The sequence below is a fragment of the Osmerus mordax genome, chromosome 13, assembly GCF_038355195.1.
Source record: "Osmerus mordax isolate fOsmMor3 chromosome 13, fOsmMor3.pri, whole genome shotgun sequence".
Classification (NCBI taxonomy): Eukaryota; Metazoa; Chordata; class Actinopteri; order Osmeriformes; family Osmeridae; genus Osmerus; species Osmerus mordax.
The window spans coordinates 15,844,642-15,871,304 of record NC_090062.1 but is presented as its reverse complement, the minus strand read 5'-3'; the positions used below and the strand labels follow the sequence as shown (position 1 = coordinate 15,871,304).

The 26,663-nt window shown below is 50.1% G+C and overlaps 1 protein-coding gene across 1 annotated transcript in view; it reads left to right on the top strand.

Moving 5' to 3' along the window:
- The window catches only part of cemip (cell migration inducing hyaluronidase 1), a 58,463-nt gene that overhangs the window by 11,078 nt on the left and 20,722 nt on the right, over positions 1-26,663 (top strand). Inside the window, exons 2-9 of the mRNA XM_067249470.1 lie at positions 15,836-16,178; positions 18,410-18,547; positions 19,042-19,180; positions 19,404-19,640; positions 21,040-21,219; positions 24,686-24,756; positions 24,863-24,958; positions 25,316-25,437. Of these exons, the coding sequence (XP_067105571.1) occupies positions 16,121-16,178; positions 18,410-18,547; positions 19,042-19,180; positions 19,404-19,640; positions 21,040-21,219; positions 24,686-24,756; positions 24,863-24,958; positions 25,316-25,437 (1,041 nt within the window). The 5' untranslated portion in view covers positions 15,836-16,120. The remainder of the gene's footprint in view (positions 1-15,835; positions 16,179-18,409; positions 18,548-19,041; positions 19,181-19,403; positions 19,641-21,039; positions 21,220-24,685; positions 24,757-24,862; positions 24,959-25,315; positions 25,438-26,663) is intronic.

The following is a 26,663-nucleotide window of genomic DNA, read 5'->3' as shown; positions in this document are numbered from 1 at the left end:
TAGATCCAAGGAGAATCTCTCTTTCTCTCTCTTTTGCGCTCTCCTTCCTCCTTGTCTCTCTCTCTCTGTCTTTCGATTGCTTTCTGTCTCTCTCTGTATCTCTCTGTCTCTCTCTCTGTATCTCTCTCCTCTCTCTCTGCGCCAGGACGGGGGTGTGGTGTCCCAGGGAGGAGGGCTCTGCCCTCTCTGTTGCCACTGGGCCTGGGTGGAGAAGGAAATGACAGAGGAGGGGAGGGAGGAAGGATGGGAGGATGGTGGAAGGTCAAGGAAGAGGGAAGAAAGAGCAGACTGTTTACCTCAGATGACTAGAGAGCTCTGACAGAGCGGGGGCCAGTAGCGCTCCAGAAGATAAGAGACCGGTCCTGAGAGCCACGAAATCATTCCTTTCATGGTGAAGTCAGTGGAAGTGAAAGAAGGGGATAAAAGAGGGGTTTCAAATGCAAATTAACTGAGTGAAAACTTACTGGATCAATCTTCATGAAAGTCTAATAGGTTGCCGTGGCAGCGTAGAGGCTTCTATGTCAATATTAGCTGATACCAAAGATGAGGGACTGGAGCTTTGAAATACTGAAGTGAGATAAGCTAATGTGGGAGGACTCTACTGAAGTCTCCCTCTCTTTCACACAGCTCACACACAACACACAAGGCTACACACAACCCACACACTCAATACACACACACACGCACACACACACACACACACACACCAAAACACATATTCATACACACAACCATATATATGAACACACTAACAGGCACACACGCACACATGCACATATTGACAAACATACTGACAAACACATACACGCACACGCAATGCTCATGAACTATAGTGCTTGATTTGTACCATAGATGATGAAATGTAGGTGTGTTAACTGAGGAAACATCCTCGTCTTGTCAGTGCTGTTGATTTTCGCTTGTTTGTAGTAGTTCAACAAGACACGTTTAACAGCCTACCTGGTGTCTCCTGTCTTGCTGCTGTTAGAAGATAACGTAAGATTTCATTACACAGCACTTTCCTGAGTCTTATCTCTGGGATGGATCTGGACCCAGACAGACACTGTAATCCCACAGGTTGGTTTAGTGAAACTGGGAGGATCATGTGGCCTGTTTGGTTTCGTTGCTGTTCTGCTGCTGTACTGAGCGGCGCTCTCAGAGGGAGCTGGGAGATGGGAGATGGGAGATGTTCCGTGGTGACGTCATTGGAGTGTGTTTGATGTCTTTACTCTGCTGGAAGACCTTTGTTGTCCACATTCAACCCAATCTGACAGCAATCACAGATTCAGACAGCAGATAATCACAAATAGACTCTGACATAACCTGACCCGCTAGGAGTTGTGCTAGTTATTGTTGTCAGAGGTTTGTGTGTGTGTGTGTGTGTTTTTGATGAAACTGGACTCCAGCTTCGTGTTGTGGGAAACATGCAACCCAGCACCAGTTTTTATATTTCTGGATTAATCGCAATGTCATTGCCCCGGCAAGTTGAGACCTGCATCTGTGTGTGTGTGTGTGTGTGTGTGTGTGTGTGTTAATGATCATGTGTACTATGTGGGAAGTATGATTGTTAGTGTGTGTGTGTGTGTGTGCATACTTCTGTGGGTTAGCCTTCTACATGTGTCAGCAGGTTGGTGAAAGGTTGATGAGGTCTAACAGAGCTGAGAGTGTTACTGTAGGAGAGGAGGCATTCTGCAGCCTTGTGAAGCAGCCCTGTAAAGCAGCTCAATACTGGCAGTAACCCTGGTGGGTGCTATTATCTCTTGTCTGAGAAGGAAATTACTGCAGTTCCTTCTAGGAAACATCTGTGTTCAGACACTGGCCCGTAGCACAGCAGGTGTAGTCTAACGTGCTGTGCTGCATTGCCTACACTGAACTCACACACACACACACACACACGCATATGCATTCCCATGCACCTGTAAAGACACACATGCACATACACACACACACAGATGCACATGCTCGCACCCATTTGCACAGGCACACACACACTCACCCGGTTACACACCTTGTGCGTGACGCGTGAACAGGACACACGTGGAACCATACATGTCAGTGGAACGTGTGTCATACGTGGAACATGTGAAGAACAAAGTACAGCCCATATCAAAGGAAAGCTGATATCAAAGGAATTTGGATGAGCACACCTGGAGAAGTTCTTTTATACTGCCGGCTCCTCTCTCTCCCTCCTTTATCTCTCTCTTATCCTCTCTCGCTCTTTCTCTCTACTTCTCCCTGTTTTATTTGTCTCTCTCTCTTCCTTTCATTCCTTCCCTCCGTGAGAGTCATCCTGCCTGCTTCTCTATAGGCTTGTGTAGTTCTGTGTCGTCCTACCAGGCCACCCCGAGAGCCTCAGTCGTGATGCAATAGCGGTGTAATCTAGGTTACTGTCTGCTTGACAGTACTGGTATTTACCTGACATTTACATCAAAATGACAGGAGAATTATAGAGCTGTATATTGTACTCTTTTCCCTGTAACCCCTTCCCTCCTCCTCCGCTCCTCGTCCCTCCTTCCCCTCCCCCTCCTCCTTTTTCTTTCCCACAGGTACTGTGCTTTTTCTTCTATTGCTTTTTCTAAGTTCTAATGCTATTTCTTTATTTCTTTCCCTCTAGCCTCCCTCCCTCCCCCCTCTCTCTCTCTCTCTCTCTCTCTCTCTCTCTCTCTCTCTCTCTCACACTCTCCTTCTCTTCTCTCTCTCACACTCTCCTTCTCTTCTGTCTTTCTCTCCCTCTTCCTCTCTCACACTCCCTTTTTCTCTCTACCTCTCTCCCCCCTCTCACTCTCTTGGTCTGGTACTCTCTCTCTCTCTCTCTCTCTCTCTCTCTCTCTCTCTCTCTCTCTCTCTCTCTCTCTCTCTCTCTCTCTCTCTCTCTCTCTCTCTCTCTCTCTCTCTCCTGGTCTCGTACCTGCTATGATTTATACAGGTTGACAGGAATGTGAGGAACATTGGCTCCACTTCCACAGTGCTCTTTAGTGTCGGAGCCCATTCTTGTCAAAAACACTGACTGCCTGGGCGGCACAAACACACACACACACACAAACCATGAAAATGAAATTGCATCCCATCCCATTTCATATAATAGCTGTGGCTGTGAATGTGTAAATTGGTCTGTATGCTAGGCACTAAGAGGAGTGTTCTGTGTATACAGCCTGAGACAGGCTCTGCGGCATCCCAGGCTGGGATGATCACTTCCTATTAATGAGGATGAATTCTTGGCTGCTCCCTCAATGTCTCAGTGGAGGGTCAGATGGCTGAGCGGTTAGGGAATCCGGCTACCAATCAGACGTTTGCTGGTTCGATTCTCGGCTGTGCGAAAATTACGTTGTGTCCTTGGGCAAGGCACTTCACCCTACTTGCCTCGGGAAATGTCCCTGTACTTACTGTAAGTCACTCTGGATAAGAGCGTCTGCTAAATGACTAAATGTAAATGTACTACCTGGAGCTGGTCTACTGTACGTCCCATGTAAGGCTGTCACATTGCGCTGGTCTACTGTATGTACAGTAACATGTAACAGTGTTATGCACAGTGTCACATTGAGCCGGTCTACTGTGTGTACAGTAACATACAGTATCCCGAGAAACACTGGCAGCATGACACAGTGTGTAAACTAGTAGTTTGTGGAGAGCGTAACTATGGAGCATCCAACCTACCATTACTTTAGTCTGTGATTTACCTCATTATGGGATGTGTGTGTGTGTGTGACGGAGAGCGGGAGGAAGAGAGACAAAGAGAGAGAGAGAGACAGTTGCTATAGATAGGATTGTCAACTAGAATATCCTTCTGAGGCAGTGAGGAGGATCTGTCCTACGGTAAGTCCTGCAATATTGCCTTGTCTTCTTAAGTGTGTATGACGGGAGTGTGTATTAGAGTTAGGGATCAAGTGTGTGCAAAGAGACGGAGAGAGAGAGACGGAGAGAGAGAGACGGAGAGAGACGGAGAGAGAGAGACGGAGAGGGAGAGGGGGAGAGGGGGAGAGGGGGGAGAGGGAGGAGAGGGAGGAGAGGGGGAGAGGGAGAGGGAGGAGGGGGAGAGCATCGTCTGGTTCTGGACATTCTCAAGTTAACTTCATAAAGTACCTTCAAGTTTTGAGCTATGGACGATCATGTGATGCTATCCAGCAGACATCCGTCAGAGTCCTGGAACTGTTCTCTCTCTATTCAGCTTTAAAACATGAGGACACGCGTCAAAAGAGTTTTGCGTTGTGTGGAAAGTCCTACATTGTTGAGACAGAGTTGTGCTCTGGTGGTGAACTCCCGAGGTCCGTCTGGTCGCTGGTCGCTGTGTGGATGGAGACAGCCCATCTGAGACAGACCAGGAAGGTTGTAAAAACATAATTACAGGGATTAAGATCAGCTCTGCTAATGGGACGTCTTTATGATATGGATCGCTGCTGCGGAACATTATAGGTTTCCTCATGGCGGTGCTCGGAAATCCTTTTCTGCTTTCCACAAAGTGTTTCGTGCTGTCCTGCATGTTGTTAAATTCCTTTTTTTTTTTTTACCTGAACCCAATCTCTCTCTCTCTCCCTCCCTTCTGTCCAAACTATTTATCTGACAGAAACTCAGGGCTGTTGTTCTACACGGCACTCAGCATTTAAGAAATCGATGTTCTGAAGTGCTTGCGTAAAATAAGATTTCACAGACATATCAAATTAAGATTTGCTCGTCCCTGCTGTCCTTGCCTGTTAGTTGCAGAGTATCTACATGGACATTGTGTTTCCTTGAAGAAGTTATCGAAACCTCTTCAACCTCACATTCTGTCCTTACTGAGATAGACCTTGAGCCGGTCTCCCTTCTGTCCTGTCTATTGGCAGGGGAGAGTCCAAGGTCTGCCTTGGCCCCAGCCCCAGCCCTCAGCCCTCAGCCCCCAGCCCCCAGCCCCAGTCAAGGCTACCAGAGGCTGTGGGCGAGCAGGTCTAAGGTGTGAACTCGGGCTTAGTTGTAAGTTACGGCCCTGGGCATGAGGAGTGCAGCGTAGCGTGGAAACGCAGACACCCCGCAACCTCAAAGGTCCTGGGAGGAGGCCGGGTGACTCTCAAAAGCGGTTTCTCCCTCAATCTCACAGCCAGAAATACACTCCTTTCATCTGTGTTTAGTGCAGGGAAGGGTATAGGCATGTGTCTACATGCCTATTTTTGTGGGCCCGCTAAGCACAGACACATTTTTATGCTCCAGAAATACACCCCCCCCCCCCCCCTTCCTGTATGTCTGGGCTGGACGAGGGCTCTGTCTCGAGCCTGCCTCCTGCTCAGGTCCACCCCACAGAGAGTCCTCTGTCTGCAGTCGTTACAATGATAAACATACAGAAAACAACTGAAAGGTTACACAGTACAGCTGTAGATGGAAGCATTGCTCAAAGTCCTAGGAGGACATTTCTCAATGCCTGTAAAGGTTAAATCAACAGTTTCGAGGTCAGAGCCTAGGTAGAGGTCAAACAGTGTGCAGTGATGACTGTCCAGAAACAAGGGGCCTATCTCCCGCTGAGAGACACAGTTACATAAGATTAACACATACATCTGCACACAGGAAGCACATCAGTCAACTTTAATTTGATTGCCCCGGCTTATATGGCACGCAACACACAACAGGCCTGTCTGGAGTTAGACGTAAGATGGTATATTAGTAATATACTTATTTCTAGTCGGCGGCATTGCTCCAATTCTGCATCACCCGGCTCTGGTGAGAGTCTAGACGTTCGATTTACGCTGGTATGTGTGTGTCTCAGTGTTGTGTTTTGTGTGTGTGTGGGGTGAGGACAACAATAAGGCTGGGATTTGTCATTTTGTAATTTCTATGCGTGTGTGTGTGCATGCATGCGTGTGTGTGTGTGTGCGTCAGTCAGGATATAAACGGCTCTCCTCCAGATTAATAATAATAATGAGGCTGACGGTTTTCTTCACCTTTCTGTTGATTTATCTGTCCACTGGATGATCCGCCCTCACACTCTAATAAAACCCTCCACACACATACATGCACAGACACACACACACACACAGACACACACGCACACGCACACACAGGAATGACAAATGTCTGCTTAATTGTTGTATTCTGGAAAGTGGCTGAAGTGATTTATTAAGATGTTGAAAACTTGAAGGACAGTTCTTTCCCCATTCTTCTCTCTGACGCAGCCTGTCATTTCCACATTCTGATTAGCCTGATTTACCGTCTGCCTGACAGACATGCAGGTACCTCAGCACCATGACATCTGGAGAAGGTTTCTAAGGGTGTGTGTGTCCTTTCTTTCTTTAATTATGGATTTTATTGGGGTGCACACACACACTCACGAGGTACATGTGTACGTGCGCAGCATTCAAAGAGTAAAGGTGTTTTATAGGTTGCAGTCAGGAAGTGCTCTTTAAAGTCAGATGGTTCTCTGGAGCCCTTATCTGCCTGCTTCGCACACACACACACCCTCTCACATCCTCTCACACCCTCTCACACACACACACACACACACCCTCTCACACACACACACACACACACACTCTCACACCGTCAGCAGAGATCTGTCTCCCAGCGTCCCGTGATGGCTGTGTTCTGATCCCCTCCGGGTGTACAAATGTCAACGTTGCGCAACAGCGGGCGGAGTCTGTGCTCTCTGAGTCTGTGCTCTCTGAGTCTGTGCTCTCTGAGTCTGTGCTGTCTGAGTCTGTGCTCTCTGAGTCTGTGCTCTCTGAGTCTGTGCTCTCTGAGTCTGTGCTCTCTGCGTTTGTGCTCTCTGCGTCTGTGCTCTCTGCGTCTGTGCTCTCTGCGTCTGTGCTCTCTGCGTCTGTGCTCTCTGCGTCTGTGCTCTCTGCGTCTGTGCTCTCTGCGTCTGTGCTCTCTGAGTCTGTGCTCTCTGCGTCTGTGCTCTCTGCGTCTGTGCTCTCTGCGTCTGTGCTCTCTGCGTCTGTGCTCTCTGAGTCTGTGCTCTCTCTGCGTCTGTGCTCTCTGAGTCTGTGCTCTCTGCGTCTGTGCTCTCTGCGTCTGTGCTCTCTGCGTTTGTGCTCTCTGCCTGACAGTGGAGAAGATCTGCTCCATGAACTGGTCCGTAAACAACCCCTCTCAAAGCACCCTGCTCTGAGACCTCCTCTGGAGAGCTGCATCAACACTGCTGGAGGTTTAACTCTGATCCTGGATCAGAAATGCCCTTTTCCCTGTAATGGTGGATGGGAGCGTTGGCAGCAGGCAGATCTGACCCCAGGTCTGTGGTTGGGGCGGGTCTGGTGAATGCAGCTGGTTCCTGTGGCACCCTGGGGGTCTGTGTTGTTCTTCATAATGGACTCTTGTTCCAGCTGATAAATCTCATCAGATTAGCCGCAGGCTCACCCCGTGTCAGAAGGCTGTGTAATTTAGGTCATTACACACAGAGACGCAGGCCTCACTAAGGATTAAATTAGATTAAACGATCAGGGCAGGGAGAAGCACTCCCTACAAGGGTCCTTAAACTCCCAAGTGTCTCAGAAGAAATGAGGTTGTGGATGAAGGACTGGATCTGTTAGATGCAGGTCAACCCAGACGCATTCCTGAAGGATTAATGACCAGGTTTCCTCTGAAGAGTTCAGGTCTGTAACAGGACTGAGTGTGTGTGTGTTTCTGTGTGTGTGTGTGGCGGGTGTGTGTTTGTCTGTGTGCATGTTTATACCGGGAGTCAGGTGGCTGAGCGGTTAAGGACTCGGGCTAGTAATCAGAAGGTTGCTGGTTCAATCCCGGGCTGCCAAATGATGTTGTGTCCTTGGGCAAGGCACTTCACCCTACTTGCCTCGGGGGAATGTCCCTGTACCTACTGTAAATCCCTCTGGATAAGAGCGTCTGCTAAATGTAAATGTAAAATGTAAATGTTTATGTGTGTGTGTAGAGTATTGAACCAGGCTGATGTTTTCATTCAGTGATGTTGTGTCGTGCCAGGAGACACAGCCTGTGTCTCCTGGGTTGGATGTGGGGAGCGTACAGCCAGGGCTGTCAGGCCTATGTGTGTTCCATTATGGATGTCTAATCTGTGGAAGCTGCCCTATTACAGGTTTAAAGATCAACCAAGCTGTCAGGCTGCATAGATTCTGCCAGATGAATGGGGAACAGCAGAATTTCCATCTCCAACATATGACAGGCCAGCCAGCTAACCAACCGTTTAATACTGCACTTCACATTAGACTTGCAAATAAGATACATACTTGTGGTAGAGTGTGTGTGTGTGTGCGCGTCTGTGTGTGTTTGTGTATGTCTGATGTGTGTGTGTGTTGTGTGTATGTGTGTAATACCCTCTCCTCTCATCGGACTTGCAAATGGAAGACTGTCACTGCACATTGCGAGCGAGTAGGTGAACTTATTAAAATGGAAGAGAGCTTTACGGCAAAGTTATCAGTTGTCGGTGCTGCTCTCTCGTGTGAGCAGGCGTCTGTCAGAGAAGGCTACTTGTTTATCTGTTGTTCAGTCACGCTTTAGTTGCATGTTTCAAGCATGTACGAAGGATTATGAGTGAGTGCATGAGGTGGAAAGGTTTTTACAAACATTTGTTTCTTTTCCTCGTATTTCACACTTTAACCCTTGTGTTCTCTTCGGGTCGTTCTGACCCATCAGTCATTGTGACCCACCGTCGTATTGCGACAACTTTACCGCATACAAAAACAAAGTGAAGCATTTTCTTTTAACCATCGGGCTGTCTCAGACCCCCCACATTGCGAAGGTTAAAAGAAAAGTATTTTTATTTGTTCTTGTATTGGGTAAAATTGGGTAAACACAACGATGGTTCGTTATGAACCTTTGGGTCATGTGACCCGAAGGCAGCACGAGGGTTAAAAAAAAAAATCTTCCCCCAACACCGATTCCATTCACCGTAGCGCTGGCAGAATCTCCCCTCAGGTCTATGAAAAGGGTTGCAACCTTTCATCACTTCTGTGATGCCTAATTCAATAAGGCTTCAATCAAGGCCTAGCAGCATCAGAGGACACTGGGACAGTGATTACACAGCAGCAGTCCCAGACTGGTGCCCTGCATGTGTACTGTGATTGGAGTCAACGCTGGCAGCTGCCTGGATATGGGAAAATGCATGTGTGTGTCTCTCTGTGTATGTGTGTGTGTGTGTGCGTCTCTCTCTCTTTGTCTGTCTGTGTGTGTGAATGGCCTGTGATTGCTGAAAGCATTTCAAAAACTGCTGGCAGACAGAACAGATCTAGAACATTCTTTGAATTTTTTTAATCACATGGATGGAACAGCGTTCACCCTCTTCTTCACCCCTCCATCCCTCAACCTCTCCTCCTATAAATCCCTCCCCTTCTTTTCTCCTATCCTCCTCTACCAACCTTCCTTTTCCAGCTCTCCGCTCCTCTTCTGCCTTCTTCCTCTCCTCTCCCCTCCCTCTCTTCTCTCCCCTCTCTTCTCTCCTCCTCTCCCCTCCCTCCACTCTCACACTCTCCCCTGCTCTTTTTCCTCACTTTCACAATTTTGCTGTCATGTGTGGAATGTTAGGAAGGCTGACAGGTTGCATCACCCCAGAGAGAGAGAGAGAGAGAGACAGAGAGAGAGACAGAGAGAGAGACAGAGAGAGAGACAGAGAGAGAGACAGAGAGAGAGACAGAGAGAGAGACAGAGAGAGTGACAGAGAGAGAAACAGAGAGAGAGACAGAGGGATGGAGGGAGGGAGGGATGAAGATCTTTCACCACTTGTAGAGTCAGATGCTCCTCAAGGGGCTCTCTGTCTATGTCTCTCTCTCTCTCTCTGTCTCTGTCTCTCTGTCTCTGTCTCTCTCTCTGTCTCTGTCTCTCTCTCTGTGTCTCTCTCTCTCTGTCTGTCTCTCTCTTTCTCTGTTTCTTCTTTTTTAGGTTGACCCTCTTAGACAGGGATAGGTGAATGCTAGGATACGTCAACCCTCTGGGTGTTTGAGAACAAAAGCCTCCATCTTTAGTCCAACATCCAAACGGATTCTAATTGGAGAAATGAAATTCTTCATAGCAGATGTGTTGACTAACACATTAGAAATGATGTCTGCTAAAAACTTCATGCTGTCAGACAAAGAATGTCAAAGGATGTCTACAGTGTGTGTGTGTGTGTGTGTGTCAGCAGCAAGGAGACCTTCATGTCCAGCATATTTATTAGTAAATGTCATGTAGATGCAAGTTTAGCGAAATAAGAGTGTAGAATCTGAGTAGGCAAATGGAATTGTGGGTAAGCTGCAGACTGCTCGACAGCAGACAGGAAAAAGAATTGTGAGTGTGTGTGTGTGAGTGTGAGTGCGTGTGTGTGTGAGTGCGTGCATGCGGAACTGATTGTAAGGCTGCACAGCCACTCTCTTCTCTTTAGATTCTCCGTAGCACACCCCAGGGTCCCTCACTCTAAACCCATTAGACTGTCCCCTTCCTCTCCCTCCCTCTCCCTCCATCTATCTCTACCTTCTCTCTCTCTCTCTCTCTCTCTCTCTCTCTCTCTCTCTCTCTCTCTCTCTCTCTCTCTCTCTCTCTCTCTCTCTCTCTCTCTCTCTCTCTTTCTCTCTCTCTCTCTGTCCCACTCTCCATATATATAAATACATATTTTCTCCCTCTTTCTTCAGTTCAATGTGCGCGTGTCAGAACCACTCTTAGACCCCCTACCATGTTTCTCCACCATAACAAAAGTCCTAATTGAAAAAGCTAATTAAACAACAAATAAACAAGTTGTTTATTTACTTACCATGGCTGTGAGAGACGCTGGGCTCTCACACTGTTCCTGAGTGTGTGTGAGACAGGTCTGTGAGACAGGTCTGTGAGACAGGTGTGTGTGAGGCAGGTGTGTGAGACAGGTCTGTGAGACAGGTGTGTGAGACAGGTTTTTTGAGACAGGTTTTTTGAGACAGGTGTGTGAGACAGGTGTGTGAGACAGGTCTGTGAGACAGGTCTGTGAGACAGGTGTGTGAGACAGGTGTGTGAGACAGGTCTGTGAGACAGGTGTATGAGAAAGGTTTGTGAGACAGGTGTGTGAGACAGGTCTGTGAGACAGGTGTGTGAGACAGGTGTGTGAGACAGGTGTGTGTGAGACAGGTGTGTGAGCCAGGTGTGTGAGACAGGTCCTGGGGTGTGTCTGTCAGTGTGGCTGTAGACGGTCCCTCTGTTCAGACACACATCCTTCACTCACCTCTCACTCTCAAAGGTGTTCGTGACAGAACTTTCAACACCGTTTCCGAACACAACGTAGCGTTTCCCGAGACAAAATTGGTTTCATCATCTGCTGCATTTGATTCATTTTCATCAGTCCTGTATTTCTGTGCCTGGGCTCTCCAGTGCTGAGCTGGGTGTATAGCTTCAGGCCCGGGCTGGGGCTGTCTCGCTTCTGCCGATGCAACACTTAATGAGACGGTTTCCCCTGTTTTTTTGAACACAGCTCTTTAGAGATTTCATCATTTAATCACAGAGAGAATGATCTGAAAGAAATGGAAAGCTGAAACTTTTTATATTCCTTCATTTCCAACTCTCGCTGCCTGGCTCACTGTGCGTGTCTGTTACAGGCTGGGGATGATCTCCTCAGATAGGGGGTTCTACTTACGGTACCATAGACTGGCTGGAAGAAGACCTAGGGTGGAGAGACAGATATGTGATGAGGACTCAGGACAGGAAGACAGGTATCTAGTGTGGGCCCAGGAGAGAGAGAGGTAGGTATCTGGTGATGAAGCAGGAGAGAGAGCGGTATCTGGTATTTTAAGTCTGTGGTTTCTGGTTGTTCTCAGGTGTTGGCCCAAGGGCATGTCAGTGTCCATAGTGAGCTTCCCCCTGCGTGTGTGTGTGTTTTTGTTTGAGGACAGTATGTACTGTATGAAAGAAAAAAATGTTATTCTTTTGCAACCGAATCCCACCTGTTTTTCTGTACAGACAGGAAGACGGAGGCCCTCATTGGTTGAGCTCCTCCTACTTCCTGGTTGGGCCTCTCCCTTTTCCTGCAGGCAGAGTTGTGTGATAGGCCAGTCAGACCAGTGTTATTGTAGCTCACATCAGCTTGTTGAGAGGATCATGAAATGGCTTGTCATCGTGTCTAGTATGTTGCTAATGTACAGTTTCAGCACTGCTCGTTGCACGTAGTACTTACAAGATGAATACCTCAACTGAGCTTGTCACAGTCTGGAGACACTGATAGATCTACTGATTCCTCCCTCTCTCCCCTCTCTCTCTCCCCCCCCCCCCCTCTCTCTCTCTCTCTCTCTCTCTCTCCCTCCCACCTCTCTCTCTTTCCCCCTCTCTCTCTCCCCCCTCTCTCTTTCCCTCTCTTTGTCTGTCTCTCTTTGTCTCTCTTTTCCCCCCTTCTCGCTGTGTATCTCTGTCACTCTATCTCTTTGCTTATTCACTGTGTGTGTGTGTGTGTGTGTGTGTGTGTGGTGTTCTCCCTGAAGAGTGTCCTCCCAGTATGTGTGTATTGTGTTCAAGGTTGAGTTATTGGTTTGTTGACTGATAGATTGATTGGAGCAGATGGACTACTCACAGTCCAGTCCTGCTTTAGGAGCTGCCCCTCCTCAGAACTCTTATGTTTCACAGGCACTCGCAGCATTAGCTGTAAAAAACATTTCATAGTAATCTCTAGTAATGTCCTTGTGCTTTTTGTGCCTGACAGATTGCTTTGTTGTGGTGCTGCCTGACTGGAGCACAAAGACCTGGAGGTAAAGTCTTGTGGAAAAACAAGGACGTCTCCCTCATAGCAAGACTTGAAATAACACACCTAATACTGAGGCTAGCAAGGTGTGTGTGAATGTGTGTATGTTTGAGTGTGTGTGTGAGTTAGTGAGTGTGTGAATGTGTGTGTATGTGTGTGTACATGTGTGAGTGAGTGAGTGTGTACCTGTGAGTGTGTGTTTGTCTTGTGTGTGTGTGTGTTTCACTTGTCTGTGAGTGTGTGTGTGTGTGTTTCACGTGTCTGTGAGTGTGTGCATATGCATAATTATTCATATCTTATTCAGCACCTGGGTGCTTCTGGTTCAATGTCATGTCTCCCTTGATTTTGATGTTCTAAGTGGGACATTTTCATTTGGAAGTTCATACCCAATTTGAATCCATGATAGACTTTAATTAAAATGAAACTGACCCATGGTGTCACCCTTACAGCATACTGCAGAATTGGCTTTCTCTGCACTGGAAAGGCTCATCATAAAATGATGACATAGTTCAAGAAAACAGACAGGCATGACACACACACAGACAGACACTGTAAATAGGCAGGCAGGCAGACAGACAGAGAGAGAGAGAGGGGCAAGCAGACAGACAGACAGACAAAGACAGGCAGGCAGAATGCATCAGTGTTTGTGCTGACAGACTCAGCTTGTGTCTGGGGAGGTACAGATAGTGGACATACTGCAGAGATCTTGTGTCCTGTACGAGCTGACTCAGTCAGGACTCCTCTGCCCTGGCCTGGGAAGCAGACTAGAGGACAGGCTCTGTGTGTGTGTTTGTTGAAAGACTAGAGGACAGGGTGTGTGTGTGTGTTTGTTGAAAGACTAGAGGACAGGGTGTGTGTGTGTTTGTTGAAAAATTAGAGGACAGGGGGGTTGAGTGTGTGTGTGTGTGTGTGTGTGTTTTATCAGCAGATTGTTGTGCTTCTCTTCATGTCCAGTCAGTTCCTGGTTCCCCAGCTGGTTCAGCAGCTGCTCCTAGACCCCAGACTGCTGGCATCACATACTACTATTACAAACTATTATTCAGTACTATTATTACATAATATTATTCCATACTACTCAGGGATGGGAGTAGTTTATATAAGACCTGTTTCTGCTGCTCAGGAAATGGCCAGCTCACGTTAAGAGACTGGTCTCCACCCTGCTAACATGCTAGGTGATACACACCTAGCATTCTGTATGTGTGTGTCAGTGTGTGTGTGTGTGTGTCAGTGTTTGTGTTTCCTGCTGTTACAGTCCCACTGAGCCCATTACTTCTCCAATAACCAACGGGACCTACTGTCTCTCTCTCTCTTTCTCTCTCTCTTTTTCTCTCTCTCTCTCCCTCTATGTCTCTCTCTCCCTCTATATCACTCTCTCCTCCCATCTCTCTTTCTCTCCATTGTATTCTCCCTCCCTCTCTCTCTCACTCTTTGTCCCCCTCTCTCTTGCTGTGATGGTAGAGATGTCACCAGCACATCCTGTCATGGTAGAGATGTCACCAGCACATCCTGTCATGGTAGAGATGTCACCGGTACATCCATCCTGTCATGGTAGAGATGTCACCAGCACATCCTGTCATGGTAGAGATGTCACCAGCACATCCTGTCATGGTAGAGATGTCACCAGCACATCCTGTCATGGTAGAGATGTCACCAGCACATCCTGTCATGGTAGAGATGTCACCTGTGAGACATGGTTATTGTTATAAGATCTTGGCTTCAAAGCTTCACTCACTTACACTCACACACACACACACACACGCATGCACACACACACACACACGCACATCCCTGACGCAGATGTCTGACAGCTAGCTCGCAGTGCGTGCCAGAGTACTGGTGAGACATGAAAACCAACAGTTAGCAAGCAGAGAAGCAACTTATGTTTTTAATAATGCATGACTGCCAGACTTCAATGAGCCCTGCTTCTGTTTTCGCCTTTGTGTGTGTGTGTACGTGTGGCTGTGATTGTGTGTGTGTGTGTGTGTACCGGTGGCTGTGATTGTGTGTGTGTGAACGTGATGGAATGTGTGTGTGTCTACGCCCTCTTTGATTGCTCGAAAAATATAATAAAAAAAGTCATTTCTGAACACAGGAATTTGCATGGTTCAGCAGTGGTAAACACATTGCAGCATGCTGGGACCACACTTGTTTCATCTATCACTAACGTTGGTCTGCCATGTTCACAAGTTCTGCTACTCTGATGTCACCTGTGGCCCTACGGACATCCCAGTTTGGAAACCAGGATTCTGGACCGCTGGAAAGTCATCACCGCTGATGTCATCACCGCTGACGACATCACCGCTGATGTCAGTTTTCTTTTGTTGATTAAACCCAACCTGGTGACTACAACCTTCCTTCCTGTGTTCTGTCTCTGACTAGCTGCCTTGGTCCTGCTGATGACATGAGATACCATGTTGCTGGGTAATACACACACTCACACCAAATACACACCCACACACACACACACACAGCCACACACACACACACACACACACAGCCACACACACCCACATTAGGATGCTAACAGTGAATGTTTCACATGATTCTAATGTGCAGAGATGGTACTCTCTGTGGAATGTTTATCAGTGTTTGTGAACATGATTATTAAACAGCTGTGACCTACACACTCAGACACACACACACACACATACAGACACACACACTCACACACGGACGCGCACACACAAGCCCAAGGCAGAGCAGCATCTGGGCTGGAAAGGGAGTGTTGGTGTGTGAGCAGGGTTCTGATGAGGGCTTCTAGATAATGAGAGTCAGAAGACTGCAGGGTCAAAGGGGAGAGAAAGAGAGAGAGGGAGGAAGGAGGGAGGGAGAGAGAGAAGAAGGACAAGGAGAGGGGGAGAGGGGGAGGAGGGGAGGGGTAAGTGGGCTGTAGGATGGATGGAGGGTAGCTGAGAGATTGTCAGTAACAGTAATAGGGATCAAAATGAAACAGTTCACTGCCTCACAGCAGCAACTCCACTACAGCGGTCCTCTCTCACAGCCTACAGTATCACACACTCCATCATGCCCAGTAAAGACTGGTGTTCGTACCGTGCCCTGGAAAGACAACTGTGAAATAAAACCAATCTCCTCAAAGGTGCTTTACGCTATTCCTAGATTATGTAAGGTTTTATGTAACCACATCTAACTACTGAGGTGTTTTGTTGTTATGCTGGGCTGCGCCCCCCCCAGGTTGCCCCCCGGGCTCTCGGTATTAACAAGCTGGTTTTGTGACTTCTCTCGCAGGTGCCTTCCACTGAAGTGAACCTAACACACCCAATCTACAGGAAGACACATCTACTGTGGCGTAGGACACACCCACTTTGTGGGAGGACACACCCACTTTGGAGGAGGACACACCCACTTTGGAGGAGGACACACCTACTTTGGAGGAGGACACACCTGGGAAGCTGTGAAGGACACCTGCAACGCTCTGAGAGACGGCAGTCTGAGGAGAGAAGGAGAGCAGTGGGAGGAGCCAGTGGGAGGAGCCAGTAGGAGGAGCCAGGTTATCTCTGAGGACTGTGAGACATGAAGATGTTTGTGCTGCTTCTGACTGTGCCGCTGCTGGGGCCCCTCGTCTTGGCAGGTGAGACACCCAGAGCAGGTGGCAGGACAGTTGACCCCAGAATGACCTGAACCCTGACCCCCCCCCCCCCCCCCCCCCCCCTCCCCGACCTCACAGGAGGGACGTATGATAGCAGATAGTGGAGCAGTGCTAGCGGTGATGACAGCTTGTAAAACTGTTACAGAGTTGTGCTGGTAATGGAGTTTCCGTGCTTCACGTGTTAGTGAAGGTGAAGCAGGGAGAAGCAGGTGTTCTGGTCGTGAGCAGACGAAACACTCGGAAGGTTCCGGTCCAGTGGGTCGGTTCTGGGCCCCTTGAGTCAGGCGTCAATGAGGCCTCAAATACCCCCTCAGAGATACACACACTCTCACACACACACTCTCACACACACACTCTCACACACACACTCACACACTTCCACACGTTCCGCCACGTTGGTGGAAAGTGAGAGTGATTTTCCTGCTTCCCCTGCCAATGGGCATCCGGCCAACCTGAGTCCATCCCTTATCCCAACAACCGTCAGATGTCTGTGTGGGTGTGACGGAGAGAGAGAGCCTGTGTGTGTGTGTGTGTGTGTGTGTGTGAGGTTGTTGTGTGTAGGACCTTAAAGTCGTGGCCAGTGTCCCAGTGGCACAGATTCACATATTTAAAAAAATATATAAAAAAACTCCCTCTTCCAGAGCAGTTTTATTGTAATTGCAAACAGAAGTTTAACAGAGCAGTGAGTTGCTTTTTATAATCATAAACATGAAGGCTTTGCATCTGCTGCCAGACCAGCTTTTAATCATCCTACAGTGTCCTGACGGACCAGGTCTGCAAAACACTTGCGTGTGTTTGAGTGTACAGTAGATAAAGCAGCATAAAGCCATGTCTGAGAACGGTTGCCGTCTATCTGTGGTGAGGTAAGCCAGTCACAACATCACTAGCTCTACTGACAGAAACACTGGCCTCAGATCAGTCAACACTCCCATACAAGGAGCTCAAGTTCATGTTTCTGGAGGTCGGTCTGCTGTGGCTGCCTGTGTCTTTGTGCTCCAGCCCTCCAGAACCCACCGTGCTCAGCAGAAGTCTGCTGTTGTAAGAAAGTGTTGAGGTATCAGTTTGTGTTCCTGTCTCCCTCTCCTCCCAGTTCTCTGAAGAGGAGTTGTGTTTGCATGGAGGGTTCTCTCCGTGAAGGAAGTGTTGACCTGCATGTCTGGGTTGTGTGTGTCAGAGAGGTAGGGTCGTTCAGAGTTCTCTGAGAACACAGAGAAAAGCAGGCGGAGGTTCCACTCACTGCCAGGAACCCCCTGTGCTGCCTCGGTGAAAGTGAGGAGATGTGCTGTGGTTTCTTTTGGAAAGACTGTGGAGTTTAAATTGGTTTGTGCTGTGTGTGTCTGTGTGTTTGTGCGTGTGCGTGTGTGTGTCTGAGTGTACTAGCCCCCGCAGTGCTATATCTGCAGACCATCAGCTGTTTGCATGTGGTCCGAGTTTTCCAGAAAAGAAGAAGTGGTCAGACTAGTGACCTCTCCTAGCCGTCTATCTCTACCTTACACTGCCTGACCCCAGGCAGAGACAATCACAGCTTGGCTCTTGGAACAGAGAAGCCAGATTGGGCCAATCAATCATTCCCTATCATCCCAGGGGAGATGTAGACTGCCATAACAACTCTGGCCAATCAATGACAGTGACTGATCTGTTAACCAGATGGAGGTACCAGAGTCTGTATGTCCTGCAGCTCCTCAGCAATAGAAGGCCAACCAAGGAAGAATTAATACACTGACTCTAGCTGGTCTACAGCAGCGATTCCCCAACCGTGGGCCGCGTCCCACTAGTGGTCCGCAAGGGTAATGCAGGTGGGCCGCCAAACGAAAACATTTTAAATGAATAAATAATCATAATATTTATATATATTGGTAAATAATTCTACAAATTATTGAAAATTTTTAAACGACATTTTGTCGCATTAACTTGAATACGCAGTACTTCTGCACATTCCATGAACTATGTCTACTACTTCCAGTAGCACAATAACACATTATTGGTGTGGCTGTAGTAAAAGTTTCGAAAGGTCGAATTTTTATTTTGAACAATTTATTTTTTTAATAGAAGTTTCAAAAGGTTTAAAAACTGCTTAAAAAAAAGTCATTTCTGAACACAGGAATTTGCATGGTTCAGCAGTGGTGGTGGTGTGTGGCTGTGTGTGTGTGGCTGTGTGTGTGACTGTGTGTGTGGCTGTGTGTGTGACGCTGTGTTGTGGTCGTCTCTCCCAGCGTGTCCAGATAAGGAGCCCGGCTTGCAGCCATGGACACCCGGGCACAACCAGGACCACCGCGTTACCATCGGTTACGGCAGGAAGGTCCTCCTGACATCATCAGCCACTGTGCACTCCATAGAGATACTCAACGGAGGTAATCTATCTTTCGGATATGTTAGCTACCCGTCCATCTACCCATCCATTTATCCAACCCCCATCCATCTCTCCATCCACCTCTCCCACCCCCCATTTCATCCACCCATCCATCCTAAATTGCGTGCCATGGTGCTGCATGTGTCTCACATGTTTTTAAATCCAAGCAGCCATGCCTAGCCTAAGGCCAGCCTCATATAACAGATATGTCAGATAGAGTTCCAGATGCAGGTTTAGAGATGTGTGTGTATCTCTGTATGTGTGTGTGTGTGTGAAGCCCCTGACCAGGGTTATAAATGGTGTGTTTGATGTGAGGCGGGAGCGTGACAGACCTGCCAGGATAGTATACACCATCACTAAAGATCCTCCTCACCTCACCTCTCCTCCCCCCTCCTCACCCCCCACCTCCTCACCTCTCCTCCCCCTCCTCACCCCCCCTCCTCACCCCCCACCTCCTCACCTCTCCTCACCCCTCCTCACCCCCCACCTCTGTAGGTAAGCTGGTGATTGCTGACTCCAAGAGACCAATCCTGCTGCGCACCAAACACATCTTGATTGGTAACCGTGGAGAGCTGCACATAGGAAGTCCTGATTGCCCATACAACGGCAACCTCACCATCTCGTTATTCGGAAGGTACATAGAGAAGTGCTTTGTAAAGTGATGCAGTGAGGTCATTCACCATACAGTACTTACCTACCCACCACGGGCACATTTAACAAATCCCCTTGTGTTCCCTGCAGTCGTAACCTGCCAGCAGTATCAGCAGTTAGTGTAGCCTGGTTTCTTCCCAAACCAGCCCCCTAACCGCTCAGCCATCTGACCCCACATATAGTGCTAACCTGCGCCTCCCCCTCAGGTCCGATGACATTGACACGGAGCACAGCTACTTCGGCCGTAAGTACCTGGGCGTGGGGACAGGAGGAACCCTGGAGATCCACGGGCAGAAGAAGCTCTCCTGGACCTTCCTCAACCAGACCCTCCGCCCTGGGGACACCAACCACACCACCTACCAGTTCCAGAGGGGATGGGGGAACCGAGGCATCATCCTCCACGTCATCGACCCCAACTCTGGGGAGGTGGTGCTCCAGGACCGGTAGGATGGAGGGGGGGAGGAGGGGGGGCATACAGGGTAGTGGAGACGGGGAGGGAGGTCTAGGGTAGGGTGGAGGGGGGACATGCAGGGTAGGTTGGAGGGGGAGAGGGCATGCAGGGTAGGGTGGAGGGGGAGTGTGCAGGGTAGGGTGGAGGGGGGACATGCAGGGTAGGGTGGAGGGGGAGAGGGCATGCAGGGTAGGGTGGAGGGGGAGCGTGCAGGGTAGGGTGGAGGGGGGACATGCAGGGTAGGGTGGAGGGGGAGAGGGCATGCAGGGTAGGGTGGAGGGGGAGCGTGCAGGGTAGGGTGGAGATGGGAGCGTGCAGGGTAGGGTGGAGGGGGAGCGTGCAGGGTAGGATGGAGGGGGAGCGTGCAGGGTAGGGTGGAGGGGGAGCGTGCAGGGTAGGGTGGAGGGGGTGCGTGCAGGGTAGGGTGGAGATGGGAGCGTGCAGGGTAGGGTGGAGGGGGAGAGGGCATGCAGGGTAGGGTGGAGATGGGAGCGTGCAGGGTAGGGTGGAGGGGGAGCGTGCAGGGTAGGGTGGAGGGGGAGCGTGCAGGGTAGGGTGGAGGGGGAGCGTGCAGGGCTGATCTGCAGGATTTGGTTCTGACTGTGTCTCGTTGGATTCCCTGGAGATGGTAGGGTGGTGGGGGTGGTGGTGGGGGTGGGGGTGGTGGGGGTGGTGGGGGTGGAGGGGGTGGTGGGGGTGGTGGGGGTGGTGGAGATGGTAGGGTGGTGGGGGTGGTGGGGGTGGTGGGGGTGGAGGGGGTGGTGGAGATGGTAGGGTGGTGGGGGAGGTGGGGGGTGGTGGGGGTGGTGGGGGAGGTGGGGGTGGTGGGGGTGGTGGGGGTGGTAGGGTGGTGGGGGTGGTGGGGGTGTGTCTGACAGGAGGTTGCTCCCTCTTCCAGATTTACAAGAACCGTCCCAGAGTTCAACACTTCCCTAATTGAATAATGATCATCATAAAAGAGGTTTAATTGCCGGTTAAGAAAATATTTTAGATGATGGCGGATGCAAAGCGCAAACAGCAATCAAAAACACAGTTAAAAGCAGTTCAGCCAAATAAACATTCCATGCTTCAGAGCAGGGCAATTTTCCAATATCTTATTGACTAATGTGTTTACTATTTGTTTGGTAAGCACTTCCTCACATAATCAATCCTGCCGGCCAGACTGTCTCTTAATCTTGGCTTTGGCACTCATTAACTATTTTATGTAAGCAGCTCTTTACACAGAGCTCTGTTGTATAGTACTGTCCTCTCCTGAGGACACAGTAGACATTCCATTCTGTCTCTCGCTTCTCACACGCTACCTCTCCTTCTGTTCTGCCATTCCCTCTACCTTATCTCTGCCCCCTACTCCTCTCATCCCTCCCATCCCTCATCCCTCTCTCCTCCCCCAGGTTTGACACGTACCGCAGTAAGGATGAGAGTCGGCGCTTGGTCCAGTGTGTGGAGGGTGTGGAGTCGGGGAAGATCCTGGCCCTGGTGGTGAACGATGAGGGCTCCAACAACCTGGAGGACACGGCCAAGAAGACCCTGAGCAGGCTGGGCAGCCAGCAGCTCCACCGGCTGGGCTTCCGGTACGCTGACCCCTGACCCTTGACCCCTGACTCCAAGCCTGACCCTATGCCCAAACTCAACCATACTAATACTACTTCCACAGCTGGGCTTCCAACATGTTCCTCTACAACCTCCCCCACCCTACCCACCCTTCTCGTCATTATGACCAACACTCACGCCCCCATCCCTCCCCACCCCCATCCTGATCCTCTCGGAGCCCCCACCCCCCGCTGGGTCAGGGGCTAGAGGCTAGAGGCTGGGTCAGGGGCTAGAGGCTAGAGGCTGGGTCAGGGGCTAGAGGCTAGAGGCTGGGTCAGGGGCTAGGGGCTAGAGGCTGGGTCAGGGGCTAGAGGCTAGGGGCTAGAGGCTGGGTCAGGGGCTAGGGGCTAGAGGCTGGGTCAGGGGCTAGAGGCTAGAGGCTGGTTCAGGGGCTAGGGGCTAGAGGCTGGGTCAGGGGCTAGAGGCTAGGGGCTAGAGGCTGGGTCAGAGGCTAGGGGCTAGAGGCTGGGTCAGGGGCTAGAGGCTAGGGGCTAGAGGCTGGGTCAGAGGCTAGGGGCTAGAGGCTGGGTCAGGGGCTAGAGGCTAGGGGCTAGAGGCTGGGTCAGGGGCTAGAGGCTGGGTCACGGTTCACCCTTCCGTGTCACAACAGAAGTTAAGGAGTTTTAAGTAGGCCAAGCTTTCACGCTTGTAGGGGCTCTTATTGTGATGTGTCAAATCTGGAGTCTCCCAGGCAGTATAAAGCCCTGTGAACAGACTGCCTGACTGCTCCCGTCCTGCCCCCCTCCCTCCACTCTGCCCCGGGCCCAGGCCAGAGAGAGGCTCTGCCTGCCAGGGGTGCAATCCTGTCCCCTAATCCTCCACACTGTTTCTACTAGAGAACAGCACAACAGGGGGGGAGGAGAGGGGAAGAGAGGAGAGGAGAGGGGAAGAGAGGAGAGGAGAGTGGAAGAGAGGAGAGGGGAAGAGAGGCGATGAGAGGGGAAGAGAGGAGAGGATAAGATATTGCAAAGTAGTGTAGAGTAACATTACATGATGACGATAAAGTGGTGACAGATACACACTTCTCTCTCTCTCACCCTCTCTCTCCCTCTCTCTCTCCGCTGGTCTCATCTTGCAGTTAAAACTCTCCATATTGACTTGAGCAGCGTGGAGTTTAGAGGCAGCTAATCCTGTTCTGTGTGTTGAAGAGGTTCTGTATCTCTGGCAGCAGACAGTGCTGCTGGGGGAACAGCAGGGCAGGGCAGGAAACCCTGCCAGCGAACTGGGTGTTACAGTATCTGTGTGTGTGTGTGTGTGTGCATGTTCGAGTGTGTGCATGTGTGCATGTTTGAGCGTGTGTGTGCATGTTCAAGTGTGTGTGTGTGTGCATGTTAGAGTGTGTGTGTGTGTGCATGTTAGAGTGTGTGTGTGTGTGCATGTTCGAGTGTGTGCATGTGTGCATGTTTGAGCGTGTGTGTGCATGTTCAAGTGTGTGTGTGTGTGCATGTTAGAGTGTGTGTGTGTGTGCATGTTAGAGTGTGTGTGTGTGCATTTTTGCATGTGTGATGCAGCCCAGGCTCTGATGTGGCGAGGCGAGCTAAAGGCTCAGGGTTCCAGCTGCAGGGCAGAGCTGTGTCCGCTCCCTCCTCCCCAGCCCCTAGAGGCAGAGAGGCAGGGTGACTCCCCAGCCCCTAGAGGCAGAGAGGCAGGGTGACTCCCCAGCCCCTAGAGGCAGAGAGGCAGGGTGACTCCCCAGCCCCTAGAGGCAGAGAGGAGGGGTGAGTCCCCAGCCCCTAGAGGCAGATAGGCAGGGAGCTGTCCACATCTCTCACACACCACACACCACATCTCACACACACACCACACATCTCACACACACACCACACATCTCACACACACACCACACATCTCACACACACACCACACATCTCACACACACACCACACATCTCACAACTCACGGAGGGAGGGGGAGATGGAGGGGGAAGGGGGGTGTTGAGGAGAGGGAAGTAATAACTAGTAACTAATGTCTCTAGTCGCCTCTTGTCCATACTGGTGGCCGGCTGCAGACTCATTGGAGCTGGATGGTGTTATTTGCGGTGTGCCAGGGAGCATTTTAATAGGCAAGAATTTTTTTAACAGGAAGATTCTGCAATCCATCCAGATGAAAGTAATTTACATATGTTTACCAAAGCTGTGGTGGTGATGAGGGGATGAGCGGAGGGGGATACATACTTTCTCTCTCCCTTCCCCTTCCTCTGTTTCCTTCTCTCCTTTCCTCTCTCTTGCTGTGTATGTTTCTTTCCATCTGTCTCTCTCTTTCCCTCTCCCTCATCCCTCCCGCCTCCCCCCTCTCATCCCTCCCCCCTCTCATCCCTCCCCCCTCTCATCCCTCCCGCCTCCCCCTCTCATCCCTCCCCCCTCTCATCCCTCCCGCCTCCCCCCTCTCATCCCTCCCCCCTCTCATCCCTCCCGCCTCCCCCCTCTCATCCCTCCCCCCTCTGGGATCCAGAGGCAGCAGATATGTGATGGTGTGCTGGATGGGGACTTGTGTCCCTGGCTGTCCATCTCAGTGTCGTCCACATAGACAATCTCCTTAACAAGCTCTTCTCTGTCATGATGTCACCGCGAGAATGTCACACGGTTTCTCTTGAGACCTGATGAAGCACACACACTCACAAACACAGACACACACACACACAAATTCATACACACACACACACACACACACACACTATCTCTCTGGCTTCCCTGACGTTTGTGTCAGAGTGTCTTCCCAGCAGTGAGGCATGATGGGATAGAAACTGTGATTACCCAGCCTTCCCCTCTGGGTGTTCAGACAGCCCTTCACTCCTTATGTCAACACCATTACCAGTCCTGTGTTAATGTGTGTGTGTGCACATCTGTGTGTGTGTGTGTGTGTGTGTGTGAGTCTCATGGAGACGTAGGTCCCTTTTTTCAGTCCATCCATTTTTCACCCATTTCTTCCTTTCACTTTCCCATGGTTTCGGTTCACCCATTCCCTCCATCTTTTTCAATCCCTCCATTTCACTGTCTGTCATGGACCTCCCGCTTTCCTCTCTCTCTCTCTCTTTTGGTCTCTCTCATCTCTTCTCCCCTCCTCTCTTTCTCAGCTTCACTCCATCCTACTTTCCTGACTCGCCCAACACTGGTCCTTTCTCCTCCATTTTCAACCTATCCATCTCTCTCTCTCTCTCTATCTCTCTCTCTCTCTCTCTCTCTCTCTCTCATCTCTCTCTCTCTCTCTCTCTCTCTCTCTCTCTCTCGCTCTGTCCCTGTATGTCTCTCTCTCTCTCTCTCTCTCTCTGTTTCTCTCTCCTAATGTAATCTCTCTTGCTCGTTTGTTTCCTGTCACTGCCTTCCCTTCTCTGACCTCTCCCCCCCTCTCCCCTCTCTCCTCTCCCCCTCCCCCCCTCCCCCCTCCCCTCCCCTCCCCTCTCCCCCCCCCCTCTCCCTCTCTCCTCTCCCCTCCCCTCTCTCTCCTCAGCCATGTGTGGAGTTTCATAGTGGTGAAAGGTGACCCGTCCTCTGCTGTGGAGGACCATGCCATCTATCAAGGTAGGTACACCTCTCCTCTCATCTCTCTTATTTTCTCCTTTTCTCCTCTCCTCTAATCTCCTCTCTTCTGACCGTGCGTGTGTGTGCGTGTATGTGTGGACTCCAGGGACCAAGGCGTCCTCAGAGGCCCGGAGCTCTCACATCTTCCAATCAGGATACGGAGAACACTTCACCATCACCACCACCAGCCAATGGGTGCAAGGTAACTGACATCAGTATTTAAACATGGTTACAAACAGGTTAGCGTCATCAGATTAGCACTCTAAATGCGCACACACACACACACACACACACACACACACACACACACACACACACACACACACACACACACACAGAACACTCACACCTTTCCTGTGGGCAGCAGAGAGGATATAATAGACTTCAATTACTTTGCTACAAACATCTTCTGACAGTCTGAATGAGAAAAGAGTCAGGCCTTCATGTACATCAGAGACTGGTGTAAGCAGCCTGACTGCCGGGTATTAAGGTGTGGATAATAGTGGCATGATTTTCAAGGTCTCGTTGATGAGATTGTGTGTGTGTGTGTGTGTACCAGAGGCAGAGTGGACTGAGTGGTTTGACAGAGATGATGAGAGAGGATCTGGAGACTGGGAGAAGCTAACAGACCTGCAGAAAGCTCATCCTGATCTGCTCTGCAGTAGCCCACTGGATATGCAGGTAAGACACACACACAGACTCACACACAGACTCACACACAGGCACACACTCACACAGAGGCACACAAACACATACACACAACCATGCACACAAATATACACACAAACGTGCACTCACACACACACACATACCCCCCCCCCCCCCCCTCTCTTTTTTCTCTCTCGGTTTCTTGCCACGACTAGAAGAAGGATGTTCCACAGGAAACTGCTAGTTTGATCTATTTTCATATTTATGGTGTGTAATTAGGGCCATTCATGGCTCTGCTGGACACATCAGCACTCTGGCAACACACACTGTCTAAGCTGCAGCTGTGAAGCTCATACAGGGGAAACCACACACACACACACACAAACTGGAACAGCATTAAAAGCTCTCGATATTGCCTTTGACGTTGCTGTTGTCATAAATTCGCAAGCACCTTGTTGAACCTCTTTGAAAGTTCAGGTTGATGTTGATCTTAAGTACTTCAGACAAGCGAAGTAAAATACAACATGAATAACATGTCAAACAATTAATCTTCCTCCCTCCTTCCTTCCTTCCTTCCTTCCTTCCCTCCCTCTCCTCCTCTCTCCTGCCCTCCCTTCCTTCCTCTCTCCTCCTCTCTCCTGCCCTCCTTTCATCTCTCCTTCCCTCTCTCCTCCTCTCTCCTGCCCTCCGCTTTCATCTCTCCTTCCCTCCCTCTCTCCTCTCTCCTGCCGTCCTTTCCTCTCTCCTTCCCCTACTCTCTCCTCCTCTCTCCTGCCCTCCTTTCCTCTCTCCTTCCTTCCCTCCCTCTCTCCTCCTCTGCCCTCCTTTCCTCTCTCTTTCCCTCCCTCTCTCCTCTCTCTCCTGCCCTCCCACCCCTCTCTTTCCTTTTCCCCCTCATTTCTCCCCCCTTCATTCTTCTTCTCTCTCCCTCCATCTCAAATGTTCTCGTTCTCCCTCTCTGACTCCGTCCCACTTTCTCTCCTCTCTCCCCATCTCTCCCTCCTTCTCTCTTCCCTCCTTCTCTCCTCTCTCTCCTCTTTTCTCCTCTCTCCTCTCTTCTCCTCCTCCCTCCTTCTCTCCTCTCTCCCCATCTCTCCCTCCTTCTCTCTTCCCTCCTTCTCTCCTCTCTCTCCTCTTTTCTCCTCTCTCCTCTCTTCTCCTCCTCCCTCCTTCTCTCCTCTCCCCATCTCTCCCTCCTTCTCTCTTCCCTCCTTCTCTCCTCTCTCTCCTCTCTCCTCTCTCCCTGTCTGTCCCCTCCT